We start from the raw sequence: 17057 nt of genomic DNA on the forward strand, positions 1-17057 counted from the left end.
GAAAACATAAATTCAGTTTTTTCACTTTTGTTTTTGATACATTATTTTACCTTGCATACACTATAGGTAAGGATCTCAGTAAATACCTGAACTAGTTTTAAGATTGATTGTATGATTATTGACATATAATATTGGAAATCATAAACCTCCAACAGCTGCTATCTGACACAGATTGCACTCCAGCCACAGAGACAATGAAAACAGGAAATGAGCAGCAAACACTACATTGCAATTATTTTATTATTCACAGTTATCCTCTACCTAACAAAACGCTGCATCAGAATTAAAGGGATAAGTACATTATTTTGTTTTTCCACTTAGACACAGATTTTTTTTTTCTCTCTCAATGTATATATACATGAAATGTCTTTGAGACGGTCTTGATATACATCATAACGTCAGTAGAGTCAACAATCACATGGTCCAGGTGTTAGATGCCACTTTAGTTAATGCAATTTCAGGAGAAGTAGCCAGAGGGAGACAGAGAAGAGACAGAGGAAGAACAGAGTCTAACTGTAAGCAATATACAGGGTTTCACACTTGAATAAAGACGTGAGGAAAAAGACAGACTTGGAAATGGGGGGGGAACATTTACAAGAGCTTGATCAAACTGTTAACCACACTTTCATCCTGAACTGGGGACAAAATCAACAGCAGAATCCAGCATTGAATAATGAAGGCTTTTGGACTCTCTGGAGACTTCCTCTCATTGGGCAGCCTCCTGCAAGTACGGGCTCACACCGAACCCAGAACAGAGGCGTCTCTCTTTAACCCTCCGGACATCGTGCAACATTTAGTTTATTTATATTCAGAGGACAGCAGTCTCTTCATTTAAGCCTGAGCACAGACCTCTGAAATGCAACCCTGCCCTCCCGGGGATTCTGGGACGGAAACGTGCAGCATTTCAGAAGGTGGCACAGATTCAACATTTCTGGAAAACAGTAAGATAGCCCGGGGTTCGGAAATTATTTTGCACAAAACTAAATAAAACTAAGAAAACGAATAAAAAACGTTTTTAAAATATATATTTAGATTTTTTTAGAATTCTGAGATGCATATAAGTATTAACGCTACAAGAGAGTGGACAATAGAGGGGAACCAGCAGCTTGTGAAAGACCTCCAGGGATGACCAGGAAATCTCTCTGGTTGGGTGACAGCAGAGATCTGCAGAAGCCATTGCGTAGTCTTGGCAGGAATTTGATTAACAATGTACAATTAAGCAATCTCTAAACCAGAGGAGCATGTAAAATAACTGCAAACTTAAATATACACCTTCCCACCCCCAATCATTGACCCAACAAGAGATCCTGAACATGCACACTGTGTCTCAGTCCATCAGCACCGCTTACATTTGATTTTAAAAGTTCACCCTGAAGATCCATGCACAAAAAGTAACAGTGGTCTTGAATCCTACAGGACATCTGAATTCAGCACTAACCTCGTTGAAAAATCTCAAGACTAATGTTTTAAACCCATTTCCACTGCAGCGCAGGAAATGTTTTTACACAGACTGCTGGGTCTCAGAGGAACAGGCGAAGCACAGTGAGCTTAGGACAGAGAATTAATCCCAGTCACTTTGGATCCGGCGTTAACCGGGTAATACTCGGTCCCCCCCCAGTCGCCTATGGGTCGTTCTACTGTAGGGCTCTTAATGGTCCTGGACACAAGGTGCGAATAAAGCCAGGACTCATTTTAGCAAATATATAATGGATCCATTTCATATAGCCATTTTAAGTCGTCCTCTCATCCTGCCAAGCACCACCTCAGCTCAATTCACAGTCAAAGCAGTTTAAAATACTGTTGGAGACATGTAAGCAGCCTGTAAAGAAGTTAAGATGCTTACAAATACAACCCCCCACCCCCCCCCAACCCATCTGTGAACTAATACAGGACAAGACAGTGCTTTGCAATGCAACACTGTCAAAATGGACCCTTGTTTCACCCTCACAGGACCGGAGTCCATACTCAGGTTGCTGAATTACTGATTTCTAGTGAAAACTCCTGACTTTGTTGGTCCCCCCGTCACAGCACATCTGCACACGCCAGAAAAGGTCTCAAGTGTATAGGATTGGATTTACTATTCTGAATTGAGGAATGAAAACAAAAAACAAAAGCCTGCCCTTAATGGTGTATACCCTGTGAAGTGGTCTCTGTGGACAAACAAGGGCTGTGACTTAAGATGCTGTTTGCAGCTTCCAAGTACCCAATTGTGGGGCAACACTGTTCATTTTTGCTTTGACTTTAAGGAAGCTTGCAGATCCCGACCCCAGGGCACCTCCAAAGCCAGCCACATACGTGTTGGAAAGCATATACGGAGAAAATGACCAGATTTTGTCCGATGCGTCTTTATTCAGATATTTGTCCAAATCAAGAGATTGCAATGCCAGTCCTTGCCTGAATTACTGCAGAGTAGATAAAGCATATTGCCACACACAATACAGGGGTAACACACAACAGTAGACTGAACTCTTTGCAGTAGTGGATAAAAGTGATTGAGACCACATTTGTGATGCAGCATCCCATTCAAATAAAATTATTTATATATATTAAAAAGGAAAAAAAAAGGAGAAACACAACAGAACTGCATTCAGAGTCGCTGTATTGCCTGTTGGCATTACACTTACTGGAGACCTCATTACATTCAATGATTAAAACACTAACAGAAATTCACTTTCAGTCTTTGACACTGCATCAGAAATACTCTCCAACCACTATGCACCATCCCTTTGCACTAAAACACTATCATTGCTTTCTGTATTTTTTTTTGTATAATTTCATTTTTATTAATTGAAAAAAAACAAAAAAACAAGGAGATAACATTAAGTATCATTAAGTAAGAAGGCAAAACATTTAAATAAAAAAGTAAAGTAATTGAATTCATTTTTCCATGATGACATCTAACAGAATGCAACACCTGGGAAGCAAAAACAAAACAAGAGTATTTACAATGATGTCCTGATTCGGAGGGGGTGGGGGGGGAAATAGCACAGTACACTGGAGACACCAAAACAGAGGGGATGGAAAAAGGCACTATCAAGAGAGAACAAAAAACAAACAGGAGACTGAAAGAAAAAGACTAAAAACAAAATCACATCAGAAAGTGCTAAACCGTACACCTTGTAAGACCACACGCACACAAAGCCGATGTTCACAATCTGAAAGACGCTCTCCTTTGCATCTGCTCCAAGCCAGTTCGATACAGACAGTTCTTAAACAATGACCCCATTTGCCCTGTTGGATACATCTCTAGATATCGATTTATATCATGTATATATGCATATATATTTGCAGCAACACACCTCACTTCTGACCATGCTTTGCTCCTCTCCCAAAGACTTGACAGCCACTACATTCGTGACCCAATGGCAACATGGCTGCAATAAATATATTATCTACAAGGTGGCTTCTTTATAAACCGCTTCATAGTCCATTCCTCCGGCTGCACCGGTCATTTCAGCCACACACTTAGGGAACCTCCTAGCTCGTGTCTTACAGACGCACACATGATTTCATCCTTGATTTTTTTTTTTTTCTTTCCTGTAGGTTTTCCAAGATGGGGAACATTTTAAAAGGGGTATTTGTATGCCTTAAAAATCATGCCATGTTATTTGAAAGCAGTCAGATAGTCCAGACGATTAAAACTCACAATTTAACAATCTCATCCCAGAGCTGCTAAGGTGTTGCGTTGTTTTTTTTCTTTTTGTGTTTTTTTTCTTTTAAACAAGACTAACAAAAGAAGCCGAACATAATTTACATAAGAAATAAAATGCAGAGAAAGATCAACAGACAAACACATACAAATATATATATTCTTAAAAAAAAAAAAAAAAAAAAAAATTATATATATTTATTTACTAACTTATTTAAAGAGACCAAGGTCAATGTAAAAATGGGAATGGCCATCCTTCGGCCCCTGACACGGAGACTTGGTGCGACTGGCATCAAGCGGTTTATTTATTGATTCATTTTATTTTCTCAGACAGCGTTGGGTTTGTTTTTTCTTTCAGAGGATAAAACATGCGCAAAGAAAAAACAAAAAACAGACAAACAAACGGGAAACTCAGAAGGCAGAAGCAGCTATGGGAATCTAGAGATAAAATTTGTCTTTCCTTTATTTTAACTTAGATTTTGGTACTCTACACATTTTTTTTTCTTTTTTTTCCTTTTTCTCTTTATGACAGTTCCTTCCCGGCTGCAGCGTTCACCGTAATGGGGAACATTCTCAGTATTATATTGGTTTTTCTCAGCCTCTCAGAGGTGGGCTTCTGGGATCCACACCTTTTTATTTTCTTTTTTAATTCTCCTTTCAATTTTCCTCCTCCTCCTCCTCCGTTCCTGGCGTGACGGGTCTCCGTGTTTTACATGTTCCGGTTGACCGGGTTGACGTAGTTGCGCGGGAACATGCCCGTCTGGCCGTGACAGGCCCCCTTCCACCAGTTGGGGTCAGAGTTGTCGAGCACCTGGATGAAGTCCCCGCGCCGGAAGCCCAGCTCTCCATCCTCCTGTGGGTCGAAGTCGAACAGGGCCTGCACGTACGTTGGATGCTGTTGGGGTGGAGGGAGTACCACAGTTAAATGTCAGACACTATGAGACACCGGGACAAGATCGGGAGACTGAAAGACACAAGCAAACAGAGAGCGAGCGAGCAACAGACAGCAGGGGAGAGAGAGAGGGAGAGAGACACAGATTCTCTAAATCCTCAATCCTACAGTCCCAGGTCCCACAGTACGAGTGGGCTGCTGCTGCAGGCTGAGGGCAGGGTGGACAACTCCACTGCTAGAGTACAATCACCAAGGAAAGGAGAGAGGGAGAGGGTGTTATACCGTCTGTATTAAGAGTGGGGGGGTGTCATTTGTATTAAGTGGAAGGAGGAGGGGTGGAAATTATATTAGGTGTGTGTCATTGTATTATTAACATCTGGTTTGAATGTAGGCGAAGACCTTGTGTCTGTGATGCTGGGGGTGGGCTGAGCGGACGGTCTCTCACCTGGGGGACCTGCTCTATGTCTCGCAGGAATATCTGCTGGTTCCGCGACACCGACGTGGACCGGTGATAGTCCACCAGCTCGTTCAGGGAGTTGAACTTCACCACCCAGAGGAAATACTTCCCCGCCCCGTCACGGAGGACCTTGAAGTGTTGGACGTCGTTTCCAAACCTAGAGAGACGGGACGCGGAGGAGGGAATAAAGGGAAAATATAAAAATCACACAAATCTAGGCGTTGCTTTCTTCCCCACACACTCAACTGTGAAAATCTATCGAATATTTATTTTAAGATTCGACCATAAAAAGCCCGGAGGAGGTGGTGGTAGTAATAATAGAAATGCTGAGTCATTCCTCTGAGCAGAAGAGGCACTGGAGAGACATCAACTGTTAGAAAACTCTGCCTGGGAAAATATTAATGACTGCTTACGGTCACAGAGGTGGGTCCGATAAAAGCCTGGACTACATTAGCACAGTGCAGGTAGGGCTTGGATGAGTAGACCAATTAATCTGCTGCGGCGTCAGGGAATCGCACGGGAATCGTTGTGCAAAAAATAAGGCAGCGGAAAGTCAGAGCTAGAGATCTGAATGTGTGGGCCATGAAGTGGACCAGCACACCAGCAGGGGGCGGCACTGCTACACACGAATACTGGGATAATGGGAGTCTTTTGTATAAGAAACAGCAGTGGAGGAAAAAGGGACTCTACTGTTGCTCGTTTACTTAATGTATCAGTTCTATAAAGTCTAAAAGATGTCAACACCGAGAACAGAGAAGGAAGGAATAAGAGGCTGTTGCTGGACAACTGCCACCTGCTGCGGTCTTGTCAATGCTGACCTCCCAGAATGCAGCCCTACTTGTACAAAAAGAGGACACCGTCAGAAGAACAGACGTCTGAGTGCGTAGCGTTCCCAAGGCCAAGACCTCACACACCGGGAGGGAGCCAGTGGGTCAGTAACCGCAGACCTGCTGGGGGGAACACTGGACACGTACTTTACGGACAACGAGAAGTCTCCTGGCGCGCTCTCGCTCTCCCGGATGAGGAAGGCGCCATCGTGTCTCTGCTTGTTCAGCATCTCCTCTGCCTTTGCCCGGGGGATCTTACCAAAGAACCACCTGTACGAGAGAGAGAGAGGGGGAGAGAAGCACAGCGTGAGGACCAGCACTCGAGACTGGGGGAGATGGGTCTCCAGCACTTAAACAGAACTTTTTGCCTGTACTGTGCCTCAAGGCGGTCCTCGTTCAGGATGAAACAGTACAGGCAAAAACAGGCATATTGGCTCTTTTGCATGAAGGTGGGGAGCTGCATTTGTGTTCTGTCACTCAGTACAGCTGGGTTCAGTTCCTGGTTTGATACAAGTGCTGGCAGGGCATAAAATGGCAAAACACACTGACGCACACACAAAAAAAAAAGTCCCGCTTTGTGCTCCACTGATGTCGCGCTCATCCTGCATACACAACAAGCCACTGAGGAAAACGATATGAATATACAAATGTGCCATTCTGGGTGATTTACACATTGGCGACAGCTCCGCTTAGCTCCGTCAATGATTAATCCAACACTTGCAAGTTCCTCTTGTTTTTTTGGTTTAGGTTTTCACAGACAAAAACATTACTGCGGCAGAGAAGAACAGAATTGATAGAAATGAGAAGTTTAATATGGGCTGAGACAGCAGGGAAAGCACCGATAGGAGGACGCCCAGTCTTACTGCAAAACCAAGCGTAGAGAGAACTGGCGGTTTGGTTAGGACAGAGGATTGCGATACGAGACGGGCTGACGTGGACATGAAGGTCAATTCGGAAAGCTAGCAAGCGGTTCCACTGGCTGTCAAAGTTGTATATGCTGACATAGCCTGGTACTCACTCATTACACGCATGCACGCAACAGAACAAACATGAAATTCTCATCGAACCCAAATTTTGCGAATATTACAATAACAATGGGACAAATGTATATTAAAGCATTGAGGTCGAAACCGGACAGACAGTTTGTGTTGCCGCTAGTTGAAAAGGAGAGAGTCTGCAGAAGAACAAGGCTGAGGACTTTAACACACCCATAACAGAAAGAAAGACTGATGGACTTCATCTTCAAACTTAAATATTTAAGTAAACACAATATGCCAATAAAAGTATCGGCTTTCAGACTGATGATGTTATAGCTTGGGGTTGATGTAGTTTATTTTGTGATGTTGATTCAAAATTATCGAATATGGGCCTAAAAACATGCTTTGATGGAGAATTCTGACAAGTGTGATATATTTGTAAATATGAATACTAGGGGCTCCATTTTACTAATTGAATGGTCAGGTGAGGCGACGTAGTGTGATTTTACTGTCGAGTGAAAACTTAAATGGAAAGGAGAGTGGACAGAAACATTTTTTTCCAAATGACCAGGTTTTTAATTACGAAGAACTGTATGCAATTTTAAGATATAGGATTTCAATTAGTGTGGCCTGACAGATGTGCAGACCCAGACGCTCACACACTGCAAGTCACTAGTCTCTCGACTGGTGTGTACACGTCTGCTCTGGGGTTTAAAAGTTGGAACCATTTCTGCTTCAGATGGTGAGTTTTAGGAACGAGAGCCTCACCAGGGTGGTAAGAGGAAGGATGGGTCATTTAAGATCTGAATTACACTTGGAAAATGTAGGAAACCCTTTCTGCTTGTGCTGGGGAAAAAACTATCCTGGTAATACAGCTGAAGCCTTTGATGTCACTGCTCTGGGCAGAGACGATTACGAGATGTCCGTATGAATGTGCAGGGACGTGCTGCGGGCAGATCCACTGTGCTTCAGTGAAACATCTGCCTCGTTTATTCCTGACAAGCATCTTTCCTCCCTCACATGGGCACATGAAATGACACTGCATTTACATTCGCTTTAGAGATAAAGAACCACAGCAGACACTGCTAAAAGTATTTCCCTTCATATATATATATTTTTTTTAAATGTTCACTTACTTTATTTTAGATCATGTAAACTGTTTACAGGTCTATATTTATTTATTTTACTTTATTGTATTTATGTATTTTATTTTGCTGTACTTTGTTGTAGGTTTTCCAGTCTGTAAAGCGCTCTGTGGCTACTCTGCGAAAGGCGCTATACAAATAACAATTGATTGATTGATTGATATATATATTACACATACACAAAGAAAGGGCCTGAATCTTTAATGTGCTCCATCGCTTCCGACCAAAAGCAGCCCTGATTAGTGCCTGTGGACCATCACTGTGTGGAGAGGCGGGCCAGGCTCTTGCAGGCCACAGACAGTGACAAACGACAGCCGTATATCTGCATCCCTCCACACACAGCGCACAACAGAGCTGCTTCCGATGAGCTCTAGCGATGATGTCATAGGGTCAATATTTAATTCCCGCTAAAAGCTCTGGCTGCATTAATAAACCGAGATGTAATCTTGCGCATTGCACTTACTGATATCTCTTAAGATGGCAGTGACAGGGTCTTGAGGGCTTTTAATATACGCCCACACCACACACAAGATGGGAGGTGGGGTGGTTGGCAGAAAATCCACCAGGTCTGAGGAATAGAGCCACTGCGCAGTGAAGCCACCCCCTTGGTTACACGCAGTTAAATGTGCTGGCGGGTGATCGGAGTAAAAACTAAACAAGTTAAAGCTTTAAAAAATCCCTCGAAAAAGCTGGCAAACCTGAAATGAATCTTACAGGAAGTAGCACCGTGACAGAGAGCGAATGAGTGTGGGGAGCAGGTGTCTGTTCGTCACAGGAAGGGTGAACTAAAAACGAGCTCGTAGACGCATACCTAGATATGCAAATAAATTAATAAATACAATGAACAGGTCTCACCGTTCCACAGTAGACTGATCTATATCAGCAAATATGCAATACGTGCGGGAACAAAGTAACTTAACCGAGTTCAGCCGAAATGAACTCTGTCAACCGTGCTGGACAGAGTTCACCTCGACTGTACTCGCTTATGTTATTTTATAGGCGCTAACAGACAGCACAGCCTGGTTTATTATTAGAGCCACCATGGCCAGAATTGTTACTTGGAAACCACACAAGTCCTCCCTTTAAAACTGCACCACCAAGATCGTTCTCTCGAGCACGTACTGAGCTCTAGTCTCCCCTCATCAAGAACGTTTTTGCAGGCAGAACCTTTCCTGTGAAACGGAACTGAACCCCTTGAAGTGCTTCTATGCTGTGCCTGTCCAACGGAAAACATGCTTAAGTGGAGGTCAGGGTTGGGGGGCAGCTGCAACATATGCATAAATTAATAAATCCACAGGTACCCTTTTTAATTATTATTATTTTTTTAAACACAAGTTCACAGGGGCGAGGCCAGCAAAAAGCAAAAAAAAAAAAAAAAAAAGTGGCTTAGCTCTCGTTTCCTCAATCTCTCTGGGGTTTTATCGCACCAGAGCCATAATCTCATAACTAATTATTGACCCACATGGATGGGAAAACCTGTATTCTCCCTGCCCCTTACTGTAAACACTGAGGTAACCAATGTGTCCCATGAGGACTAGGGACCAGCTGCTTACAAAGACAAGTTTATAAGGTGTCTGACATGAACATTTCAGGTTCTTTTTGGTCTTTTCATGACTTAAAGTCTCAGATTCATATGGTTACAGAAATCCACCAACACACACCAAAAGGGTTTATACACATCTCCCAATCAAACTCAGACCGTGTCAAAGCACTAGCTCAGTGGCCAGAGAGGAGCAACAGAGAACAACAAGAGCGACTTACGGATGTGCTTTCATTTCAATGTAGTTCTTGGGAATGAAGCCGTCCTTTCCGTTGAGCTCTGCCTTGTACCAGTTTTGGTCACATTCTTCATTTAAAACCTGGCCAGAAACAAACAGAGGAAAAGTATTTATAATTCAATCAGTTTGGTTAGACCACAACTACACTCTGGCAAGGCACATCGTTCCAGATGAGATGCTGGGAAACTGTTTCCTTAAGGGTGGCTCCTCTGTGATGAATTCGGCACATGGTGGGGGGGCTGTCATGTGCCAGCAGAGGAAAAGAAAAAACTACCTCAGGTAAGGGGGAAAAAAACAGTGTACACAGGTCAGGACTCTTAAGCTGCAAATGAAAATGCAAATGCAAAAGACAACGTACAGATGTTCACTGTGGCCAAGTGAAGCACTTTATGGCACAGCACAGTACAGGATGAATGTCATTGTCTTATGCACCACCACCTTAAACTGGGAAACACTGATGTACACGGGACCAATGTTTTAAAAGGGTTTGCAGTTCTTTGAAAACTCAAAAGGTTCCCCTTGGCTTCTCCCAAACACCTACACTGCACCTTGCATAGCCAGCCCCAGCAGTGCAGAGGGTCGGGCAGGTGACTCCCTCAGCCCGCGGTGTGATAAGCCACCACCCCCAAGAAAGAAAAGCTGCACACCTTTCAGTTTAGTTTGCAAACATCAACTAAATCAAATAAGAACTTTAAATGTAAATCCTTTTGATTATTTTATTCAAGGAAGAACTAAGTGCTTCACATCCATGTGGCCCTCTTTACCACTCACCACAATCTTCTTCGGAAAAACAAATCTAACCCAAGTACAGCTCATGCAAAGTTGGGGTGTTTTGGGCACTCTGGCAGTACCTTTCCGGGACCTGCACTGGAGCAGTACAGTGACAGAGCGTGTATAATGTTAAACGCAATATACAGGGGGAAAAAATGAGCCATACGCTTTAAAAGGCAGTGAAAAAAATCAAAACCCTAAATCGTCAGGAGCAAGCAAGCCAAATACCTGGAAGAAGGGCATGACGCTCAGAGCACAAATCCCAGTGTTTGACCAAAAGAGGAATATTATAAATATATTATTTCTTTCAAAGTCACTCAAGTCCTCCAGAGGAAGTGGACTGCGCAATTTCCTTCCTCTGCAGAGAGAGTTTAGCCCAGGCAGCAGCAGCAGCAGCAGCAACAGAGGGAGAGATACTCGAGTGTCTCGCTGTGACACTTGGTGCTCGCTTCTCCCGTCTGAAACATGGGGTTTTACAGAGATCCGGCGCAGATCAACACTTTAGTTTATCTCGATAGCATCTAGATAGCAGAAGCTGGGGTAGTGTGCTCTCTCCTACACGCACTCCCCAGAGGCACTGGGGCTGCACCAGGCTTAGTCGCTCACAGACCAAACGGGCACCAATTTCACCCCATTTACTGTGCCCTCCTCGGCTTCTGACAACATGATTCTATATGGCAATATCAGAATAGCTTTCCTGTGAGGATCATCATTTTCACACCAGAATTTAGCTTGTACTTCTGGACTGCCATGATTTAATTAGTCGATTTTCTAATTAACTTAAGTAAAGCTTCTGTAGACAAAACAGTAAAGTGGATTTCATCAAAAGGAAAACACCTTCTGCCACAACAATACGTCATTTGCACGGAATGAGAAATTAATAGCAGTGTGGACAGATCTGGAGATAATCGTCTGCTATCTGTGTAACTCAGCACCCGGCAAAGCTGAAGGAAGTGCATTTGGACAGACTCTGCACTATCCCCTGCCATGTGATTTCTCCCACTGGTATCCGTGGTGTTTCCACAGCCCCACCATGACTGGAAAACAACCCAGTGTGGCCCACTTTTGGACTCTTAAACTCAACCGCTAAACACAAAACCCCAGGGATTTTTGGAATGGAGAAGTTTAAGCAGTGCAACACTGACTGTAGGCAATTTTGCCCGCACAACAAAAAAACAAATCAGGCTTGGGCAAAACAAGAACAGAGACTTGAAAGGGAAGTGGTGGGACGGCAAAGTGGAGTTTCACCTTGCTGCCGAGTGAGGCCTTTGTTTCCGCTCACTGTAAGAGCAACTTATGAAGGCGGTTGTCTCAATAGAGGCCTGTAGCACGTGGAGACAGTAAGGGTAACGCCATCAAATGTGGCCATCTCTCCCAACTCATGTTACATGTGTTTTTTGAAATACAAAGAGCAAACATCCAAAATCTCATGAGCCCATCAAATCAAGGAAATGGACATCTGATGCCTAATTTACTGAACTGAACCTCTGCTTATCCGTAAAGTGACCCCATTGGACACATGTAGCAGTTGGGTCTGTATGTGTCAGGCAAATAGTCAACTAAAGAACAGACAAACGAAAGGACATAATTGTCAATTATGCCTGCCCTAACCCCACTGATGTAACCATTACCTAATTTCCTCATTTGCTTGAGCTGCCTCTTAGCAGATTCTAGCACCGCGTTGTGTACTGGAGTTTAGTGTAATTACTTTTCAAGGCTAAATAACAAACACACAACCAGAAAATGAACAAAGGGTAGTTGATGTCAGTGAAGGAGAAAGCCACCTCTGCCACAGCGCTGTGAATGGGGGAGGTACAGTGTGCACTCTGAGTTTAAAATAAGTGCTCTTTGTGCCGAACAGAAGGGAGGGGTGGCGAGCGAGGACAGCCTGCTACTGTAGATAATGTATTGATTAGTGATACACACAGCTGTGGAGATGCTATTTGATAATGCAGAATGTAAAAAATTACCTATTTTCTCTGCGCTAACATGTGAGAGAGAGAGTGTGCGCGAGTGTTTACTCTCTGGACTATGAACAGGAAAAGCAACCCATCACAGGTTTCTGATTAAACAACTTTTCTCTTTATTAAACTTCCTGCTATCAAAACACTGGCTCTCAGCTTATGTTTAGTGTTGCTTTATCATATCATATGCAAACAAAAGAGGGAGAGGGAGAGAGAGATGGACTGTTCCATGTGCACCAGTTACTAATTACAATAACCAACCAAAAGTACAGTTCTGGCACTGCAAAGGCAGTAAATCGTAACCAGCTACTGGACTGCACAATCAAACAAACTACCCAGAATACAAAGTACATCTCTGTGAGGTGGTTGCAAAAAACCCTCCTTTCTTCAGACTACCCAGTTGTGAAAACATGCTTCTGCAAAACATTCTATTCACTCCGACCCCTGATAAATCCCCAGTCGGCACAAGCTGAGGTGTATTTAAAAAAAGGGCGAGGAAAAATAAAATCCCTATAAAACATGGAAAGACATCTTTGCCCATCTCCCCATGCAGACCGAGGACAGGGTGCCAGGGCCAGTGTGGTTTAACTGGCTGTGCCATCAGCAGGGACACAGGTCCTATTGTGAACTAACCCCCCCCACCCCACCCCACCTGCCACTCCTTTGTCTCGCTCTATGAGTACAGAGAAGCAATGAGATAATGAAGATGGTTTAATGTGTGTGCAGCAAGCGGTGAGCACAGCTGTACGCTGGCTTGACACTTTCCATTCTCAGAATATCTGTTAGGTGGAGTGTGCCGCGGAACAGCTGTCACAAGGGCACTGATGCCCGGTCAGGCATGACGGCTGAGAATACGAAAAGTATAAAAAGAAAACTCATACAATGTATATACAATGTACACACACATTATATACACATACACACACACACACACATATATATATTATAAAATAAAGGCTGTGCTCTCTTTGGTCGAGTGTGAAACACTAGCACTTTCTTGGCATGCACTGTTGTAGCCAAGGACCAGGAACCTCCGGGAACAACCAAACAGCAACCCTGGTCACGGCCACTGCACTGCGGTTCATCGGAGCTTTGCCCGAGCACACAGGGAGGTCCAACATGAACCCGAGAGAGAGATTGGCGAGCTGCAGGACGCACTTGCTTTTGCACTTGTTGGTTTTGTTTGAAGGAAGAGGGGGGAGGGGGGGAATCTGAAGGTCAGGTTATTTCTGCATTTAGATCCTAAATTAATCCTAAATTCTCACGTTCATTAAAACCACCGAGATGAAGGATTTCAGCAGGCGTCAAACTAGTGACCGAGATACAGATTGGCACCAAGGTCCAGTGCAGGGAGCAAACTTTAAAGTGGCTCTAGTTGCCCAAGTTATTCTGTGCATCGCAGGACTATGCCCTACTTCCTGCTCAGCCTCTTCCCGATAGGTCGGCCTGTACCTTGAACTTTATGCATGAAGAGACCTGTTTGTTACATATCCTGGATGAAGAAAAAAAAAAAAACTAATTTAGACACGCCAAGCCCTTAAACCACATCCTTATTCAGATAAAAATATACATTAACACAAATACATACAGAAAGAAAAAAAAGAATTTGTAGAAATGAAAGCTACAGCGCCTTAAAAATACATCCTATATGATTTTCCTATGTGGTCACAACCACAGTCCCCAAACCGTGATGTCAAGTTTTCCATGTTGTTGTAAATCTGCACCACAAAAACTCATGTGCATTTCCCGCTTTCTGTAGCAATGATCTGCACATATAAGCTTTCAATGGTTGCCAAAAGAAACGCAAAATTATACCATGAAAATACAAAAAGTCTGGCAAGAAATCATGCCTTTATCACGTTCTGATACCAATAGTCGTACCAGGGCAGGAGTCCGTTAGGTCTTGGAGAGACAAGCCCTGCCCTCCAGTCAGCAGTAGATCAGAGATTCCTTATTGATGTTGCGATCACTTTAAGGCCAGATAAGTTCTGACATGCAAAATAAAAAGATGCATAATCACCGGTCAGTCCACAGACCTGCCTTTACCCCACCGATCTAAAACTATAAAATTCCAAAAAAACTGAATCACACCGAGCACAGATAATCCCCTCAACCATTCAACATAAGGTGAAAATGGTACCTAATGAAGGAAACTCATTGGGAAGAAAGGAGGAGAAGTGGGGGGGAGGGGTCGAACATCTGCTTCACTTGGAATTCAGTTTAGAACAGAATAACTCCATCTCTTCATTTCAAATGTCACGCAACAATCTTGCCTCGCTGTTTGCATTGGGTTAACAATAAACCCTGTGTGTGTGTGTGTGTGTGTGTGTGTGTGTGCGCGTGCGTTTCATCTGACTGAAGTACAATAGACGACAGCGTTTCTATTTACAAGGCTAAGGTCCACAGATAATCTCCACGACAGCTGCCACATGCTTCCCTTGCACAGTGCATGGTAGCAGCGCCCATCTCTGTAATTAAAGCCAGTCTCCCAGCGAGCGCCCGGCCTGGCCCTGGCACAGTGGGATAGCGTTAGGACAGTGCGGTCCTGCTCTTATTTTGGGAGTGGGCAAGCAGTGGGGGAATACTCCTCCTGGACAAACCTCTTTAAAAATACACTGCGGGCAAGTAATTCTGAAATTATACTGGGGGCGGTCATATTAATAGCACACTTACATTTTCACGACAGAGAGAAAAAAAAAAAAACTGAACAGTAGTCTCAATTACCATATTAAGGATCTGTCGATGTTACTGCTCAGCGGCCACAAAGTCTTAACCGGCCAGCTGTGCCTAGGTTGGAGTGGAGTCATTAAGAAGTAAGTGGCATGCTTTTGTGACAGTGCTTCTGCTTAATGGTTCATTGAGGGGTGGGGTGGGGGGGGTGATGACAAATTTCTGAGAAACAGACCCTGCTGTTTGAAACGTCAATGAAACCCAAATGGATTTTTCAATACAGATGATTCTGGATTACAGGAGAGTGTGGAATTTAAAAAAAATCAGATGCGCAGGATAAGTCCTCGATCATGTGATGGCATTTCAGCGAGATCAATGCTGCATCCTGCCCGATTACAGAGCATGTAAACATCAGGTGATTATGGAGTAAGTCCCTTTCATTTCCATGGCATTATGACAAAGGCATGAGATGACGCATTGGGAAAGCAGGTTTCAATTCAACGTGACATCAGAATTCCTTCCCAGAGCTGGTTCATAACCTTATTTCACAAGTGACCACCTTCATTCATTCTCGTTACCGACTTTTAATATGATGGTAGGGAAAAAAGTAATTTATAGACCTGTGCAGACAATGCCACTCAGTGGACGGAGATGCACAGCGTACACGGCAGGCTCTCTCGTCTTTGGGCAACCTGGAAACACCGTTTTACAAGCACTAACAAAACAAATGCAGCATACAGAGAAGTCCGAGCACCATACCATTACAAGGTTGCATTTGAACAGCTGCGCCTCACGTCCTGGGACAAAGAACGTCTCTGTAATTGGCACACAAGATCACCAATCAGCTGAAGGGCAAGAGCAAGAGCAAGCAATGTGCGTGACACTTGCTTGGATGAACAGGGTGTGTCTAACAACTCACCCAAGTGTGAGGAATCATCAAAATGAAGACACAATGTTTAGATCTCTGCAGAGACCAATGCGTCTCCAATTGTTCTCCCGGACACATCTTGCAGTTGGTCAAAAATGACGCTGACCATAAAGCATGAACCACAGTGAAAGAGTTGCACATGGCTGAGATAACCACAGATTACTTCATTGTGACCGAGTAGTATTTCCCTGATAACAATAACATCCAAGACCCATCAAGGCAAGGACAACAAATCCTAGGTCATTTTTTTTTTTTTTTTACTTATTTTTTTGAGTCACAGAAAACGAAGAGTGTTCTGGCTGCAGATATTAAATTCTCGTACCTTCCTGTTTGGCCGGCTGCCTGGAATTCCCAATGTTAACAGACCAAATTTTAGGCATTAGAACTACAATGTTTAAGAGGCAGAGCAAACTTAAATAGAGAGACAGCTTGCAGCTCAAAGCTTGTAAAGAGAGGAAAAAAAATCCAATTTGAACGCAAAAGGAAAGTATACATTTAAAAAAATATTTTAAGAAATGAAAACACGATCTTTCACATCCATCTTGAACTACAACGAAGATGGAATTCGCCAGTTTTGCAGGCAGTGCAGTTCCTCTGGGCGTGTAGGCCGAGTCGCAGTTTGCTGCAGTTGTATTCGCATTAATACAGCAGCTGTCTGCCACATACCACAAACTTACCCATGTGATCCTGCTTCATATTTTTTTTTTTTTTACCCATGAGAGAGAAGGGGGGGCGTGGACACAAACCAAAAACAGTTCTGCCTTCCCCGAATCAAAGATTTTGCCGTAAGGGCTCAATAGACCCTGACGACAACTCTCACAGAACACCATTATTCCCTTCTCATGAGATCTCCTCTGAGCAGCAGAAAGACAAGTCAGTAAAGGAGGTGGATTCACCCCCAAAGCTGTGCCAGTCTAATTGCTCTGGCAGTGCACCGGAAAGGCTGCATCCGCTGAGCGACGTCTGAATTAAAAAAAAAACAAAAAAACATTAAGAAGT

The 17057-nt window shown here is 43.6% G+C and overlaps 1 protein-coding gene across 2 annotated transcripts in view; it reads right to left on the reverse strand.

Moving 5' to 3' along the window:
• Nucleotides 1-2329: 2329 nt before the first annotated feature.
• The window catches only part of grb2a (growth factor receptor-bound protein 2a), a 34252-nt gene continuing 19524 nt past the window's right edge, over nucleotides 2330-17057 (reverse strand). For both annotated transcript variants that reach the window (XM_066704341.1, XM_066704342.1), the window contains 4 exons: nucleotides 9709-9806; nucleotides 5973-6095; nucleotides 4987-5155; nucleotides 2330-4544 (listed from right to left, as the gene is read on the reverse strand). In XM_066704341.1, the coding sequence (XP_066560438.1) occupies nucleotides 4359-4544; nucleotides 4987-5155; nucleotides 5973-6095; nucleotides 9709-9806 (576 nt within the window). In that variant the 3' untranslated portion in view covers nucleotides 2330-4358. The remainder of the gene's footprint in view (nucleotides 4545-4986; nucleotides 5156-5972; nucleotides 6096-9708; nucleotides 9807-17057) is intronic.

Source organism: Amia ocellicauda, chromosome 5 (assembly GCF_036373705.1).
Source record: "Amia ocellicauda isolate fAmiCal2 chromosome 5, fAmiCal2.hap1, whole genome shotgun sequence".
In the NCBI taxonomy this organism is placed as follows: domain Eukaryota; kingdom Metazoa; phylum Chordata; class Actinopteri; order Amiiformes; family Amiidae; genus Amia; species Amia ocellicauda.